We start from the raw sequence: 17,922 nt of genomic DNA on the forward strand, positions 1-17,922 counted from the left end.
GGACAATTCCAAATACACACGCCTGATACACATACACACACCACTCCCACACACTCAATACAATATAAAATACACACCCACATCACCCAAAAACCCCTACGAATAAAAATTCCGAACGAAGGCCAGAGAGAGACACCACAAACAACTACCAAGCATCCACAGGCACTCAACACCATCACCCACAGAACTTCCACGCACCTCACACAACACACCACTAAATATCACCCCACCTATCACCACACACACCACCCCACACATCACCCACACCACCCCATGGCACGGCAAAGACACCCCAGGTTATCGGAGGAGGAGCTCAGGGTCATGGTGGAGGAAATCGTCTGGGTAGAGCCACAGCTATTCGGATCACAGGTGCAGCACACCTCCATAACTAGGAAGATGGAGCTATGGTGAAGAATCGTGGACAGGGTCAACGCAGTGGGACAGCACCCAAGAAATCGGGAAGAGGTGGAACGACCTACTGGGGAAGGTGCGTTCCGTGGTCTCAAGACACCACCTTGCGGTTCAGCGGACTGGCGGCGGACCCCCACCTCCTCCCCCACAACTAACAACATGGGAGGAGCAGGTCTTGGCGATTCTGATTCCTGAGGGCCTCGCAGGAGTAGATAGAGGAATGGACTCTGATAAGTCAAATCTTAACTATTACATCCCCCACCCTACCTGCATGCCATCACATACTCCCACCCTCACCCTCACCCCCATCACTCCTACTCCTCACAAATGTTCCACTATCACAAACCACACATCCCAACACCAACAAAGAATGGACACCCAACCCAAAAGCATGCCCACTACACATACCCATACACCCCCTAAACCATCATCACACAAGGTCCTACACAGGAATGCAAGCACTGGGGTACACGGACACCCACCCATTGCACACCATGGCACACACAGATGTAATAAACATCCTTTTATACCCCTGCAGGACCCCTACCCAATGTCACCGGACAGGAGGGTCCACACATGTCCACACCACCAACAGAAGAGGCCCACAGTGATGACAGCAGCTCTGTCCAACTGGATCTAGATGACCAGCCCGGCCCATCGGGGTCCTCTGGACAGTCGGTTCCCCTGAAACAGTGACAGGCCACCACAGAGCTTCCCCCCTCTGGAAACACCAGCACAGCACCCACCCAGCGGGCCCATCCCTCTGTCCCCAGGACACGTCAATCAGCAGTGTGTCCACCACTACAGGGAACCCAGGCTAACCCACCACCCCAACAACAACAGGGACCTGGGGGCAGTGGTAGTGGGCACACGGTCCAGGGCACGGAGGCCCAAGAACAAAGGGGAACTGGGAGGGCTGCTGTGCGACAGGGGGAGGACAGGCCCAGGGAACCCTCTCTCCACGAGGCCCTCTCCTCCATCATGGGAGCTTACCACCACTCCCAGGAGACGATGGCAACGGTATAGGCCAAGTTTCAGGAGATCCATCGAGCTGCAGGAGGAACAGTATTTGGGCATCAGGGAGGAACTCAGAGCCATCAATTCCACCCTGGGCACCATCGTAGGGGTGCTAAAGGAAGTAATCAACACCAGGAGGGACACTGTGGCACAACAAGGGGCCCCTGACACTAGCATGGACGATGAACTGCCTACCACCTCCGCTGGTGCTAGTGGACAGGAGGCACCGCCACAGGACCACCACACCAGCACCCCACCCCCTGCAGAGGGAGAACCACCCTGCAAACGGTCCCTGAGATCCAGGACAAAGACAGAGAATGATGCCAAGACCCCCGCCAAGAAATGAGACCACCCTGAATGTCATCCTTCTGTCCCACTTAGTCACCCTGTCCATCCTTAAACTGCCCCAGCTCCACTTCCTATGCCCATTTGGGCAATGTACCTGTGAGACTAATAGACTGGACTCCACCATGGACATTCCTCCACCATCAACCCTCACCATTTTGCAACCCCCTCCAATATTGAGCACTTAAATAAGCTCCCTCGAAGCACAAAACAATCTGGAGTCAGTCTGTGATTTCGGAATAGTGTATTAGCAATTACTGTGGCAAAATGCACTTTCAATTGTAATGTCAACATACCAATGTCACACAGCTCTAGTCCATGAGGAATTAAAGCAGATGTCACACATTGGGAACCACATCTGTGAAATCATAAGGGAAAGTGACAACTCAGTGACCATACACTGGGTGAAAACGACAGACAGTAGAGAGGTAGTAGTGTTAAAGTACATGTAGTAGGCAGGTTTGTATTCTTACCTGTGTCTCACTGGAAATATTGCAGGATCATCGAGTTCTATTATCTGCCGTGTTCGCCCATGGGCCTCATTGTAGCGTTCTTCTGCCCTTGTCCTGGGATTCCTCACTGGAGTCAGTAGCCATGACAGGTTGGGGTAACCAGAGTCACCTGCAAATGGCGAGGGACAACTGTTAGACACACACTAACCTGGAGTGATATCCCCAGACCCAGACAACCATTCCCACTAACTTGCTTCCAGGTGCTCACTTAATAGCCACACACGGTGCCTCTGGAGTTGCCCCATCGCATAAGGGATGCTGCTATTTCGCAGGTTGTAAGCGTCATGCACTGAGCCAGGGAACTTGGTATTCACATGGGAGATGTACTGGTCTGCCAAAAACACCATGTGCACATTCATGGAATGACAACTCTTCCGGTTTCTGTACACCTGTTCACTCCTGCCGGGGGGACCAAAGCCACATGTGTACCATCAATGGCACCTATGATGTTGGGGATATGTCCCGGGCACAGAAGTCTCCTTTCAATGTAGGCAAATCCTCCACCTGAGGGAAAACGATGTAGCTCTGCATGTGTTTCAGCAGGGCAGCCAACACTCTGGACAACATGTTGGAAAACATAGGCTGGGACATTCCTGATGCTATGGCCACTGTTGTTTGAAATGACCCACTTGCAAGGAAATGGAGTACTGACAGCACCTGCACTTGAGGGGGGATTCCTGTGGGATGGCGGATAGCTGACATCAGGTCTGGCTCCAATTGGGCACACAGTTCCTGGATTGTGGCACGGTCAAGCCTGTAGGTGATGATCACATGTCTTTCCTCCATTGTCGACAGGTCCACCACCGGTCTGTACACTGGAGGATGCCTCCATTTCCTCACATGTCCCAGCGGACGGTGCCTATGAAGGACAACAGGGAGCACAGAGTCAAACAACTGAGAGGTACGTAAACACAGCTTACAACGAACACGAATCATAATCCGATAGTTGGCCTGTATGTGTGTTGAGGCTAGGCCTAGGTATGTGTGACGCAGTTAAAAATTAAGCCATGTGGGCCCCTGAAATGGCGGCTGCCTGACCTGTAAAGTGGGACAATGGGATGTGAGGTAACTGCGCTGGCGTTGTACACTGTCGCGGTAGGCGGTCGAAGACCGCTGCGCAATCCTGCATTGGTTAACATTGGACCCTATGGGTCCCAGGAGCCAATGACGATGTACGCCGGCGGTGACGGTACGCACTGCTGCGGACGTGACCGCCATTTTCTATCTGTTCAATCACTCGATACCTGATCTTCGACAGGAGAGGACCTACACTGCAAGTGCTGCTGTGACCTCAGCCTGGAAGAGACAATGGCTCGTGCGACTGGGGAAAGGGCCCCTGCCTTCACATCGGAGGAGTTGGAGAAACTTGTGGATGGGGTCCTCCCCCAGTACACGCTACTCTACGGTCCTCCAGACAAACAGGTAAATACACTGGGAGCAAGCTGTATGGGCTATGCCCATGTGGAGTGGGGTGGATGAAAGAAGGGGGGGGAGATTGAGGCGTGCATGAAACAACAGTAAGTGCATGTGCATAATGGCAAGGGTAGGGATGGGGGCCAATGACTGTGACGGTACATTTGGTAATAACTTTTCTTTTCCCCCTGTACAATTTAATGTAGGTCAGCGCCCACCAGAAAAAAGATATTTGGCGTGCCATCGCCAAGGACGTACGGACCCTGGGGGTCTACCACAGACGGAGCACCCACTGCCGTAAAAGATGGGAGGACATTCGCCGCTGGAGCAAGAAGATGGCGGAGGCCCAGCTGGGGATGGCCTCCCAACGTGGGAGGGGTGCCCGTCGCACCATGACCACCCTGATGTTCAGGATCCTGGCGGTGGCGTACCCGGAGTTGGATGGGCCCTTGGGGGCATCACAGCAGCCACAAGGTGGTGAGTACACTCTCATTCTGCTGATTTTGCGCGCAGTGGAGGTGTCTGGGTGGGGGAGGTGGGCTGTGGGTTTCCCTAGGCCAGGGCGAGTTTAGGAGGCAAGGTCCCCTTGTGCTGGCAGAGCCCTGTGTACCGTGCCAAGTACACCTAATCAGGCTCCTGTGAAATCAATGTGCTCAGATGTCGTCCATAGCCTTGTGTCCCAGGGATTGAACAGTGGAGGCCAAGTGCGCCGCGTAGTGCAGGGGGCTTCTGTGTCTGTCGTGTCTGCCAACGGTACCGGTAATGCATGCACTCAACATGTCTTTCTTCTGTCGCCCCCCCCCTTTTTGTGGTCTCCCTGTTCTTGTGTGCATTAGCATCATCAGGCGGAGGAGCAGTGGCAACGGAGCAGGAGGGAGCTGCATCCCACATGGCCTGGAGGGTGAGACAACGGAGTCGGAGTACACCAGCGGGACGGAGGGCGAGGGGAGCTCCACGGCGGGGACAGGAGCTGACACCAGTGACACGGACTCGTCCTCTGATGGGAGCTCTCTTGTGGTGGCAGCAACTTCTGTGCCCCCGCATCTACAGGTAGAGCCGCCGCCATCCCTACCAGCACTGCACTCCCAGCAGCCCCTCAGCCTTTGCCCCGTGCCCGCTCAACCCAGGAGGGTGGGCATCACTTCGCCCCAGGCACCTCAGGCCCTGCCCCAGTCACCCCTGCTGCCCCCCTCAGTGAGGAGGCCATTGACCTCCTCAGGTCCCTCACTGTTGGGCAGTCTACCATTTTGAATGCCATCCATGGTGTAGAAAGGCAGTTGCAACAAACAAATGCATTCCTGGAGGCCATTCATTCTGGTCAGGCGGCCCTTCAGTGAGCTTTTCAGACTCTGGCCTCAGCACTGATGGCAGCCATTGTCCCTGTGTCTAGCCTCCCCCTTCCAACTTCCTTCACCCAGACCCAATCCCCTCTACCTCAGCCTATCCCAAGCACATCTTCAGACCAGCATGCACACATGACAACACACAAGGGAAGCTCAGGCAAACATAAGCACCACACATCCCACAGGCACTCACGCACGCATCACACACATGCAGACACACCAACATCCACTGCCTCCACTGTGTCCCCCTCCTCCTCGTCTCCCTCCTCCCTCCCAGTCTCGTCTCCACTCACACCTGCATGCACTACATCTACAGCCACTACTGCCATCACCAGCACACACGCCACCACACCCTGCTCATGTGCAGTCACCACCCCCACTGCCATTCACACTTCCCCTGTGTCCTCTCCCAGTGTATCTGTGACGCCACCTCCCAAGATACACAAACGCAAGCACACACCCACCCAACAGCCATCCACCTCACGACAGCCTCCAGCGCATGCACCTTCATCCAAAGTCACCAAACCAACACATCCTACAACCACAACCTCTTCCTCCACTCCCAAACCCCCTCCAGCTACCCATCCCAGTGTTTCCAAAAAACGTTTCCTTTCTAACCTTGACCTCTTTCCCACACCTCCCCCACCCCGTCCGCCTCCTAGGGCCCGACTCTCCAGGTCCCAACCTAGCACCTCAGCCACAACATCTCCAGGACCAGTGGTGCCTGTAGTCACCGGAATCTGGAGTGCACCGGCCACCAGGGCAGCCAGTGTGGCACGGAGCCACAGCACGGACAGTCCCCCACCTGTGAAGCATCTAAAGTTGGCCAGTGCCCAGCGGGAGAGGGGGAAGACTCCAGCCACCAAAGCCACAAGCACCGCTGAACAGGGCACCGCCGGCCCATGAGCGCCAAGGGCACTGACGCTACTGAGTCCGTCATGAGCAGGATGAAGCACTATGGGCACCACGCCCCCTCCAGAACCAGTGGAGAGATGCATCCACTACCTCAGTCCTTAGCAGGATGAAGCACTCTGGGCACCATGCCCCCTCCAGAACCAGTGGAGAGATGCATCCACTACCTCAGTCCTTAGCAGGATGATGCACTCTGGGCACCATGCCCCTTCCAAAACCAGTGGAGAGATGCATCCACTACCTCAGTCCTTAGCAGGATGAAGCACTCTGGGCACCATGCCCCCTCCAGAACCAGTGGAGACTGTCATCCACTACTCAGTCCTTAGCAGGATGAAGCACTCTGGGCACCATGCCCCCTCCAGAACCAGTGGAGAGATGCATCCACTACCTCAGTCCTTAGCAGGATGAAGCACTCTGGGCACCATGCCCCCTCCAGAACCAGTGGAGACTGTCATCCACTTGAGAGACGGTAGCTTTGCACTCCCCAGGATGGAACAGTGGGCAACCCACCCACTGTAGAGACTTGAGAGACTATGGCTTTGCACACCCCAGAATGGAACAGTGGGCAACACACCCACTGTAGAGACTTGTGAGACTGTGGCTTTGCACTCCCCAGGATTGAACAGTGGGCATGTGGCCCTCTCGTGGATTTGGCGTCGTGCACTCAACCGGCTGATGTGCCCCCCCATTCCCTCCCCCTGAGGTGCCTGTTTGCTTGCTCTCTGATGCCCCTGCAGTGTTCTCTCCGTCATGGTCGGGGATCTTGTGTGGGCCTCGCCCATACCGTGTGGGCCCAGTGGTCCACGGACTTCATTGGAGCACTACCTGGACTACTATTGTTGGTGTATATTTTGTTTATAGTATATATATATATTTTTGCGTACTTGATTTTAATATATTACAATGGTTACACTAATTTTCTTTTGTCTTTGCATTCTTCCGGGGGGGTTGGGGGATGTAACTATAATGTATCATGCTGTATTAGTTTGTGTGTTGTCGTGGGGGAGGGTGGGGGTGTTGTGTGTTGCGTGTCCCTGTTTTTTCCCTCCCCCCTCCCCTGTGTCGTAGGTGCAGTATTCACCGTTGTCTTCGCTGCCGGCATTCGTGCTCCTGGTAGAGGAGCAAGAAGATAAGGGCTGGGAGGATCTGCAGCTCTGGTTCCATGACGTCCGGATTCCTCGTGGGGTGTGTAGAGGTGAGCGTTTTCCCTTCGAAGTCCTGTTTCCGCCGTGTTTTTGTCCGCGGTGAATCCGCCGCGGAAAAGGTGGCGGATTGGTAGGTTGTGATACTGTGGGCGGTACTTTGTCTTCCACTTGTCTGTTGGCAGGGACCGCTGCGCTGTTTGTTTGTACCGCCGTGGCGGTCGGAGTGTTAAAGTGTCTGTCTTTGTTGGCGGTTTCCGCCACGGTCGTAATTGCAATTTTTTTACCGCCGGCCTGTTGGCGGTCTTACCGCCGCTTTAACAACGTCTGCCAGGGTAGTAATGACTACCATTGTGGTTGAGTTGGGTAGAGTGGCATACACTGGAGTGGCATAGAGTAGAGTGGACTGGTTTTAGAGTGCATTAGTGTAGAGTGTTGCAGAGTAAAGTGGAGTTACATTGAATTCAGCAGTTTACAAAGCAGCACTGTAGAATGCAGTGGCATCGATTAGAGTGGTGCAGAGTGCAGTATTGCTCCCGTGCGCCAAGCACACAACTTTGCACCATAGTGCAAAGGTGTGTGAGTCTACCATAGGTTTTGTACTGGAAATGTACCCTTCCACTACAAAATACTATGCGTAGACACACCTGAAAACTTTTCCTACGTTGTTTGTGTGCTGCACAGTGCAGTCCGCATGCAAAGTTGGAAAAGAAAGGAGAAATTAAAACCTTTCTTCTTTCAATGCCTTATTTCAAATGGTATTAACTTTTGATGTAAAACCCTGTCTACTATTGTTTGTAGATAGGGTTTTGAATTTAAAAGCATGGGTGGTTGCATGGAAACGCCCATGTACCACCCATGTAACATCCCCTTGGTGTTAAGTAATTCAAAGCAGTGCTTCACACTGGTTTGGGTTAATTTTAGAATACTTTTCAGGGCAAAACAAGTTTTGTGATGAATATTAAATAGGTGAAAAAAGATGTTGTGTCGATTTGCATCATTTTTGTGGCGCAAACATGCCAACTTTCTAAAAGTGGCATTTTCAAAATTGTGAATTTAAATTGTGATTCCAGAGACACCAAACTTGGAAAATCTATATCTCCCCAATCGGACGTTACATGTATTATATGCCAGCTCAATGTTATCTCATGGGAGACATAGGCCTTGCAATTATTAAAAACAAATGTAAGAGTTTTTCACTACCAGGACATGTAAAACTTAAAAGTACGTGTCCAAATCTTTTTAAATACAAGATATCCTACCCATGGGGCTGTCTAAGGTCTACTTTTGGTGTGACTTATATGTATTAAATAGGAGGGTTTGGGCCTGGTAAAAGGTTTACGTTAGCAGGTAGACATGACAGTTTAAAACTGCACACGCAGGCTCTTCAATGACAGTCCTGAAACATTTTTAAAGGGCTGCTTAAGTGGGAAGCACAATCAGTCCTGCAGGCCCACTAGTAACATTTAATTTACAGGTCCTGGGCACATGTAGTGCACTTTAGTAGGCGTTTATAGGTAATTTAAATATGACAATTGGGGATAAGCCAATGTTAGCATGTTTCAGGGAAAGAGCGCAAGCACTTTAACACTGGTCAGAAGTGGTAAAGTGTGTAAAATCCTAATGCCAGCAAAAACAAAAAACAAAGTCAGCAAATACAGGAGGGCTGAACACTAAAAGTTAGGGAAAACCATACCAAGGATGGGAGGTCTACCACTCCCCTTTTATTTGGCATCCTGTTCAGAGCTACAGGGACATAAAAGGCTCCAACCATCCTGAACCTGGACCTAGCCTGAGTGACTTCTGAAACCCTAAGTCATGTCCCATCAGTCCTAGACTATTGGTTGTGGAGCTAAAAGTACCCAAATGGCCAATTTTCAAATTTGAGGATTTAGACAAAATTTGGCCAAAACATATTCTGGCAACCAGGAGGAGACCAGGACCGACCTGCTCTGATGTGCATCACCGGTCGAATTGACTTTGCAGATTCTCCTGCTATGTTCTTCTCCGCAGCACCACATCCTTACAGTGATGCTTCGCCAAACGGGTTTCAGACCTTGCAGAACTGTCTTTCACTACAGCACTCTGACTCATCTCGATGGAGTTTTTTAAATTCTGTTTCAGAGACTAAGCCCGTACATAGAAATCTTCACAGCAACTTTGACACAAGGTCATCACGCGACAGAGATCCCTCCTCAGACACCTCTTGCAGCCTTGCCCCGCTGAAATTTGCCTTCTCAGAGACTCATTCTTCAAATTTCTTCGAAGTCATAAGACTGAGCTTAATCCACTTTCCATTGCGGTCGGCCAAAACGTTCGACTTTGACCTAATCTTGCATGACTAGGTGTCCGCAGTTCATGCTTTTAATCTTTTAGGCACTAGATTTCACTTAAAACTTTCAAAGTGCATAGATCTGGTTCTACAGATTTGATTTTTGTCAATTGTGTATCAAACAATTTATCAAATGTACTCTATTTTTCAAACTTCGTTTGGGATATTTCTTGTGTTGTATTTTCACTTTGTTATTGTTTGTGTGCTGTGTAAATAATTTACACATGCCTCTAAGTTGAACTTGGCTGCTTTTTGTGCCAAGCTACCTAGAGTTAAGCATAGGTTAATTTAGTGTTTTTTTTGTAGTTCACCGTGCAAGGGATTGTGGCTGTTGCTTGACCAGGGCTCACACCCCAGTTAACCAAAAGCGCAATTTCTCAATATAACGTTTTTTACAAGGTTTTATGTGAATGGTGCAATGATGGGTAGGGTATATACCAACTAATTGCGAAGCTGAAAAGATGATGCTGATATGTGGGATTTCACCACATTAACCTCTCATACCTACTCCCTATATGACTAGGCTAGCTCTGTTGGCATAGACAAAGTGTGGGAAGATGTATCCTTCTAACACCACTCATGTTTAAATGAGACCAGTGGCTGGATCTGAGTTAGTACTGGGAAACTAGGAAATAAATGTACTGGCTCTTGGGGAGGAGCACTTACTTTGGATCCCCTAATTGTGGGCTTTTAATCTAAGTCCTGCCTAAAGCCCACGCCAGAGATTCTTTGTATGGTCTGGAGGTACAGCCATAACTGCTGCCACTTTAGGGCTATTGGCATAGCCACCACTGTTGTATAATTTATTGACTAAGACAATGTCTATCTCTCAGGCACCTTCATTGTGTTATTTGTTGGCCCCAGAGACTATGGGCCACATGTAGGTAGGTTCAGATTTGCAACCCGCAAATTGCGAGTCAGAGCGAGTCGCAACTCCGAATGTAGGATGGTGTCCCTGACACCATCTGCGATTCGCAAGGGGGTCGCAAATGCCCACCTCATGAATAATCATGAGGTGGGTCGCAATTTGCGAACCCCTTGCGAATGGCGGCCCTCACAGGGATGGTGGCCTGCTGCAGTCAGCAGATCACCATGTCTGTGACTGCTTTTCAATAAAGCATTTTTTTTTGTTGTAATGCAGCCCGTTTTCCCTAAAGGAAAACGAGATGCATTACAAAAACAAAAAATGAAACTTTTTGGTTTCATTTTTTCAGAGCAGGCAGTGGTCCTATGGGACCCCTTCCCTTTTGGGAATGTGTTAGCACCCATTTGAAATGGGTGCAAACTGCGATTGGTTTGCAACCACATTCGCGATCAAAAAACAATCCTACAATGCACTGCGAGTCGCAATTAGGAAGGGAACACCCCTTCCTAACTGCGAGTTGCAAACCCGTTTTGCGGTTCGGTAACCAGGTTACCGAATCGCAAACCTGGGGTTGTGCATCACGATGTGCTTTTTGCACGTCACCAACAGCAAAATTCGCTGATTACGACGTGCAAAAAGCTACCTAAATGTGGCCCCAAATAACTTTACAGGATGGGTGGTTTCATAGACCGGAAACGATGGTCATATTTGCCCAGTTGGGGCCAGGCTGTGTTCATTGTCAGCTTGCTGCTGAATCAAATACAAAAGAGATGTTTTAAGGCAAGGGCAAAGTAGGCAATTGACCAGGGCCCCCACATTCTGAGGGGCCTCATGTGAAAGTCAAATTTCTCCCTCTCTCTCCGACCTCTTTCTATTATATTTTTCTATCTAATCCTCTCTCCCTCTCTGTGTACAGTTAACTCTAATTCTGCCTCTCGAAGACAGTGTCATTGTAAAGATTTTTGGGTTGCCAGGCAAGCCATAGTACTTTATAATTTAGTATTGTTTAGAATCATGTGGTCTTGAAAATGGTAATACAATTCAAATTTGTTACATACAGGAGCCCCCAAAATATGTTTTGCCTGGGGCCACCAAAATCCTTAAAATGACCGTGATATACAAATATTTTTTTATGTGCAGATGTATTTGGGCTTGGGTGCATGTTACACTCATGAGCAATCTTGGTAAATGGTATAATGATTTGACTCATCATAGTATATTATCATCAGAGCTGGATAAACAGGCAACTATTTTGTTGACTTTGAAAAATATTTGTTTTTACCTGCTGAATCTCATGCGGGACAGCATCCTCCCAGTCCTCAGTCGCCCTCACCCGATCGTATGTGTTCATCAATGCTTCAATGGTACGCGGAGATGAACAGCAATAAGTGAGTACCTGGGAAAGGAGTAAAAACAAAAGATTATTATGAGCTGCTCACACATGGTGTACTGGGAGAACAGTGGCACACAAGACAGGTCCAAAAATGTCTGAGTGAGGTAAGCCTTGATCACAATCAATATTTGTTGACAAAAGAGGTTTATACATCAGCACACAACACCAGCATGTCACTTCAGAAAGCTGTGTTGAGCAAGAGAGTATGGGGCATATTTACAAGCCCCTAGCGCCACCTTCCGCCGTCGCAGCGTCTTTTTTTTCTGCTAAGGCGGCATTAAGGAGTTCTTTCTCCTGTGCCACATTTACAAAGTGGCGCAATGCTTGCATTGCGCTCCTTTGTAAACTCTTGCTAGGCATAATGTATGCAAGGGGGGTATTCCGACGCAGGGAGGCCCCAAAAAATAGAGCAATGAAATTTACAACATTTCACTGCACCATTTATTCCATCATTTTTAATGCCTGCCCCAAGCTGGCATTCAAATTACGCACCCATTTTAATCAATGTGCCTCCCTGTGCCTTGCTGCACTAGTGTCAACATTTTTGACCCTAGTGCAGCAAAGCCCCACAATAGAGTCAAAATTTTTCCTAACAACTGCATGGTGCGCCGTATTGTAAATACGCCACAAACATGGTGCCATTAGGTGGGGCAGGGGCGACCCAAGATAAGTGGCGCAAGGGGACCGATGTGCCACTTTCTTGTAAATATGACCTTATATGTGAAAGAAAGACAGCAATAATCTGGGGATTGCATTACAGTTGATATAAATAGTGGGCTCCTACGTGACATTCCTTCGTTTCCTCTTTCAAGTGGCATTGCTTAGTGGAATAGCAGCATAGCCGTTTTTAATTGTCTATTTTCTGCAATACACTATCAATAATAGAAACTGTGTACCAATTACCCTGTCCTATTGTAAATGCATCTCAACATAGTACATGTGGCAGCTGTACATTGGTAATATAGATAGAGCTGCACTAGACCACTGACTATTATGCTATTTGGGCCCTTTTATGAAGCACAACTTACACCCTAGAAAAAGTTTCTTGACGCTGTAAAGTAAACAAGCATTGGCAAAGTCAATATGCGAGAGCTATTGGCTTTACAAATGTGATTTAGCCATGTTGTACACCCGTGTGGCTGCTGTTCAGCAAGGCTAAAAGCTAGTGGCATGGAGGAAAGTGGGGTGGAGGGTCGTGAACTAGAATGGTGAAGAGTGAAGTAGTGTTGTAGAATGGAGTGTCAGAGAGTGTCACGTATTTGAGTAACACAGTGTTGAGTTGTGTAGAGTGGCAAACACTGGAGTAGCATAGAGTAGAGTGGACTGGTTTTAGAGTGCATTGCTGTAGAGTGTTGCAGAGTAAAGTGGAGTTACATTGAATTCAGCAGTTTACAAAACAGCATTGTAGAATGCAGTGGCATCAATTAGAGTGGTGTATAGCACAGTGCAGTGGTGCAGAGTGCAGTATTGCAGAGGGCAGTGGTGTAGAGTGCAGAGGCATAGAGTGCAGTGATGTAGAGTGGTGCAGAGTGGAGTGGCGTAGAGCTGAGTGATGCAGAGGGCAGTGGCACAGAGTAGAGTCGACTGGCGTACAGTGCAATGGCATAGAGTGCAGAGTAGATTTGAGTGGCATTGAGTGCAATGGCATAGAGTGGTGCAGGGTAGAATATCATAGAATGGTGCAGATTATAGTGCTGTAAAGTGGAGTGACGTAGATTGGAGTAGCGGAGAGTGCAGTAGTGCAGAGTAGAGTTGTGTAGAGTTAGTGAAGAGTGAAGTGTTGCAGAGTAGAGTGTCAGAGTGCAGTGGTGTAGAGTGGAGTAGAGTGGCATAGAAAGCAGTGGCATAAAGTACAGTGATGTACATTAGAGTGCAGTGACAGAGAGCACTTGTGTAGAGTGTATTGGCAAAGAGTGCAGTGGTTAAGTGCAAAGTGCTGTAGAGTGCAGTGGTATACAGTGGAGTGGTGCTGTGGGGGGTAGCGTAGCATATAGTAGTTTGTTTCAGAGTGGAGTGAAGTAGTGTAGAGTGCAGTGGTGCAGGGTTGAGTGCAGTTGCATAGAGTTGCACAGAGTATAATGGTGTAAAGTGGTGTAAAGTGGTGTAAAGTGTAGAGGCATAAGTGCAGTGGTGCAGAGTAGATTAGAGTGGTGTGCAATGGATTGGTGCAGAGTGCAGGGGCATAGAGTTGAGTGTTACAGAGTAAAGTGCATTGGCATAGAGTGTATTGGAATAGATGCAGTGGCCTGGAGTTCAGTGTTGCAGAGTGGCAGAGAGTACAGTGGCAAAGAGTGGAATTGTGCAGAGTAGATTGATGTGGCCTGGCCTGGACTGGAGTAGAGTGCAGTGGCGAAGAGTTCAGTGGTGTAGAGTAGAGTGATGAAGAGAGCACTGGCACAGAGTACAGTGGTACAGGGTAGCGAGGAGAGGTGTAGCGTGAAGTGGCGTAGAGTGCAGTGGCGTAGAGTGGAGTAGTGCAGAGTGCCATGGAATGGACTGGGGTGGTATAAAGTGGAGTGTTGCAGAGGAGAGTACAGTGGTGTGGAGTGGTACAGAGTAAAGTGGAGTGATGAAGAGTGGAGTATTCATGTTGTAGTAGCACCCTGCTGTTACAGACAACACATTTTCATTTAAAATGTCCATTACATTTCCACAGACATACAGTTTTACTAATAAAACTAAACAGGGCACAGATGAAAATTTTTCCAACATGCTTCAGAAATAACGAAAAATGTGTTGCATTTGTATTTATAATTCTGATACATTCTAAAATACTTACACTGTTCATTTAAATGCTGTCAACGTGTGCTAGAAAACAGCTTTCGTACCCCTCCATCATCTAGAAAACTTGTCGCATTAAACCTCTCACTTTGAGGTCAGAGAAAAAAAAGTCAACCAGCGCCCTGGAAAGACAGCACCTGTCATTTGACCTCTGTCTTTGAATGCATGGCAAGTGCGGTGAGATAAGAAAAAGATTTACGGGACTGTTTACAGAACGGGAGGACTCAGGAGGGCATTGCAATTAAAGTTTTGGCAGGGGAAGGTACAAACTCAATCTGGACAGCCTAAGATAAATAAAGCCTGCAAATGGAAAGCAAGAACATGGAAGTTAAAATCACAAAGCCAATGGTACGCCACTGGCAGAGTGCCTTTCTGAATATTCCCAAGACGTCTTTGGCAAACCAGATAGCTGTGCTGTCTGGTAAACTGTGACCTAAAACGTACAGATGCTAAAACATACAGATGCTTAGGATGTACAAATTAATGTCTTCAGTAGTTTACAAAATTTCAGAAGGCTTAAAACATTTCTGTAATGCAAAAGAATTTAATTCCTTTCCTGAGTGCCTCACACTTCAAAAGATTTACCACCCTATTTATTCAAGCAAATTGTGGGAGCAAGAAATCACACTGGTCAGTTTATTCCAATGTTCTGTTACAAACATGTTTGCTAAATCTACTAAAAAAAGAGTGTTTTTGTCTATAGAAACCTTGATCAAATATCCTAAAACAATACAGAGTTCATGCAGTAGTATACAGAGTATAAAGCAACTTCACAATATGCTTTTTGGTCAGCCAAAATAGAGAATACTGTGAAAATTCTGACACTTTTGAATACAAATATTAGAGGTTTCAAGAGCAATGGCCAAACTTGGTGTCTCAACTGCTGGGAGAATCTGGAGTATACTCTCAGTCTTGGCTGGACTGCACTTATAACAAATAATTGAATTTTTTAACTGACTGTAAAGCAGCAGAAAGACAATATGGTGGAGTATTAAGTCCAACGTCTTTCCTTGATTCCTGAGAAGAATATGGGTATTGTATCCATCCATACAAAAAGTAAGAAGGTATTATTGAAATAAATCAACCAAAGGAAAACAATAAAGAAGGAAAAGAAAGGGGAAAGGGCGGAATCCTGATGAACTCCTCTAAATCACCAATTTTAGCTCAATTGTAAAAGATGCAAGTTGTACAGATTGCATTCTGTCAGCAAGATCCAATTTTATACATCTCAGCATTGTGTCTCTGATGGAATAGGTGGTTAATTTGACATCTTCCCCCAACTTCGAGGTTTTTCTAGATAAATTAGCCGCAAGGGAATCTACTATACAAACTGCAGAATTTTTTAATCCGCACCTTACAGGAAGTGCAGAACCATCACCTTATTCAGATCCTTCCATCCTCTCCAATAAAATCCTTAGCCAACTGGTAAATGGGAAGGTGGGAGGTGGATCCTTGCAAAGCTGACAAAACAAACCTACATAGAACTTGGAGTAGTCTCCATCTCAGGAATTCCAGATTCTCATGGAAATAGCTGTAGATCTGAGGTAAATCTGGTGTGCAAAAGTAAATACTTAGTGCTGATTTAGAGGTTGGCAGACTTGTTCCTTCATCCTGAATGTGATTTATATCTCATCAGTTGTCACTGGATATAATTAAGCCCGTAGGCCCTCAATACGATCCTGGCGGTGGGTGATAAAGTGGAGGTAATACCACCAAATTATGACCATGCCGGTGATATCTCCCATAGACAGCCAATGTACCACACCAACTGCCAGGGCGGAAACAACAGCCACTACCCCATAGCCGGCAAAAGCCAGGTGTAAGACAAAGTACCGCTCACCATATTTTGACGCAGGAAACTGCCACCTTTTCCAGGGCGGTACCAACGCCAATAAAAGCCTGGCGGAAACAGAGCTCAGAAGTGAAAGGACTCACCATTGGAGACAGAGGGAAGAACCACGCCTCCATGGAACCCGAACTGCAAGTTTTCCCGATGTTCTACTCCACCTGGAACACCAACGCTGACGAAGACGACGACGGTAAGTACAGCCACCTAGCAAACAAGGGAGAAAGGGAGGAAAATGAGAATGACACACACACACACACACAACACACACCTGACACACACACCATACACACAACCAGCTGCACAAGAAAAACAATTTGTCCTCGAAAAACGGCAGAATAGTGCAAGGACAAAGGAATTGACTAAAGTGACTGTAATCATATCAACATCAAAATTAATAATTCAATTTGACAATGAAACAGATATGTATACATGTACAAAAAAGGGGCACTGCCCAGTCCAAAGTTCAAAGGGCCCACATGGCACAGGACACAGTCTAAGGCCCAATTTGAATCCTGAGCACATCCGGATAGAACAATGCAGGGGCATCAGTTTGCAAATAGGCAGGCAAATCAGGGGGAGGGGAGGACACCTCAGCTGGATGCAGTAACAAGCCCACTGGTTTGTCCTAGGGAGTGCAAGGCCACAGTCTCTTGAGTGAGTGACCTGCCGACTGGTTCTGGAGGGGGCAACATGCCCATTGCTTTGTCCTGGGGAGTGCAAGGCCATAGTCTCTCGAGTGGGTGTCTTGCCCACTGGTTCTGCAGGGGGCAACATGCCCATTGCTTTGTCCTGGGGAGTGCAAGGCCACAGTCTCTCGAGTCTCTCGAGTGGGTGACTTGCCCACTGGTTCTGGAGGGGGCATCCTGCACAGTAGCCCCTGGAGGAGTGGACTACATTGCGTCCGCCGGCGGTGATGGCTGCATGGTGGTGGTGGTTGGGGGGGGCTCCTGGGCAGCCCCTGCACTCAGTGATGGCTGCATGGTGGTGGTGGTTGGGGGAGGCTCCTGGGCAGCCCCTGCACTCAGTGATGGCTGCAATGTGGTGGTGGTTAAAGGAGGCTCCTGGGCAGCCCCTGCATTCACTGATGGCTGCACATCCACAGCTGGTGGTGGGGGCCCCATTACAGCTGGTGATGGAGCGGTGTTAGCCTGCCAGCTTCCGCTGGCGTAAAGTGCCTAGTCTCCTCCTGTTTTTGGCATGGGAATCCCTTACCCTTCCTGGCAGGGGTGGATGGGCTCTTCCCCTCTCTGCCTGGTGGTGCAGACTCCTTCCCCTTCTTCACAGCTAGTGCTCACTCCTTCCCCTTCCTCACAGCTGGTACAGGTGCCGTCCCCTTCCTCACAGCTGGTGCAGGACTCTTCCCTTTCATTCATGGTTGTGCTGGCTCCTTCCCATTCAGTCTTGTAGGTCTTGTATCCTTACCACCACGAGTAGGTGGTGCTACCACTGTCCCCGTGGACTGTTTGGCTGAGGTGCTGGGCTGTGTCCTTGGTATCCTGCCCATACGTGCAGGACCGGGGGGGAGGGGTAGGGACGAGGTCAAATTGGGCAAGGAAATGCCTTTTAGGGACGTTGAGGCGGGAGGAGGAAGGAGTAACGCGAGTGGA

General features: G+C 48.7%; 1 protein-coding gene across 1 annotated transcript in view; it reads right to left on the bottom strand.

Annotated features, from left to right (window-relative positions):
- ASB10 (ankyrin repeat and SOCS box containing 10) overlaps positions 1-17,922 on the bottom strand; it is a 943,773-nt gene that overhangs the window by 295,357 nt on the left and 630,494 nt on the right. The window contains exon 4 of the mRNA XM_069210746.1: positions 11,575-11,688. Within this exon, the coding sequence (XP_069066847.1) occupies positions 11,575-11,688 (114 nt within the window). The remainder of the gene's footprint in view (positions 1-11,574; positions 11,689-17,922) is intronic.

The sequence above is a fragment of the Pleurodeles waltl genome, chromosome 10, assembly GCF_031143425.1.
Source record: "Pleurodeles waltl isolate 20211129_DDA chromosome 10, aPleWal1.hap1.20221129, whole genome shotgun sequence".
Classification (NCBI taxonomy): Eukaryota; Metazoa; Chordata; class Amphibia; order Caudata; family Salamandridae; genus Pleurodeles; species Pleurodeles waltl.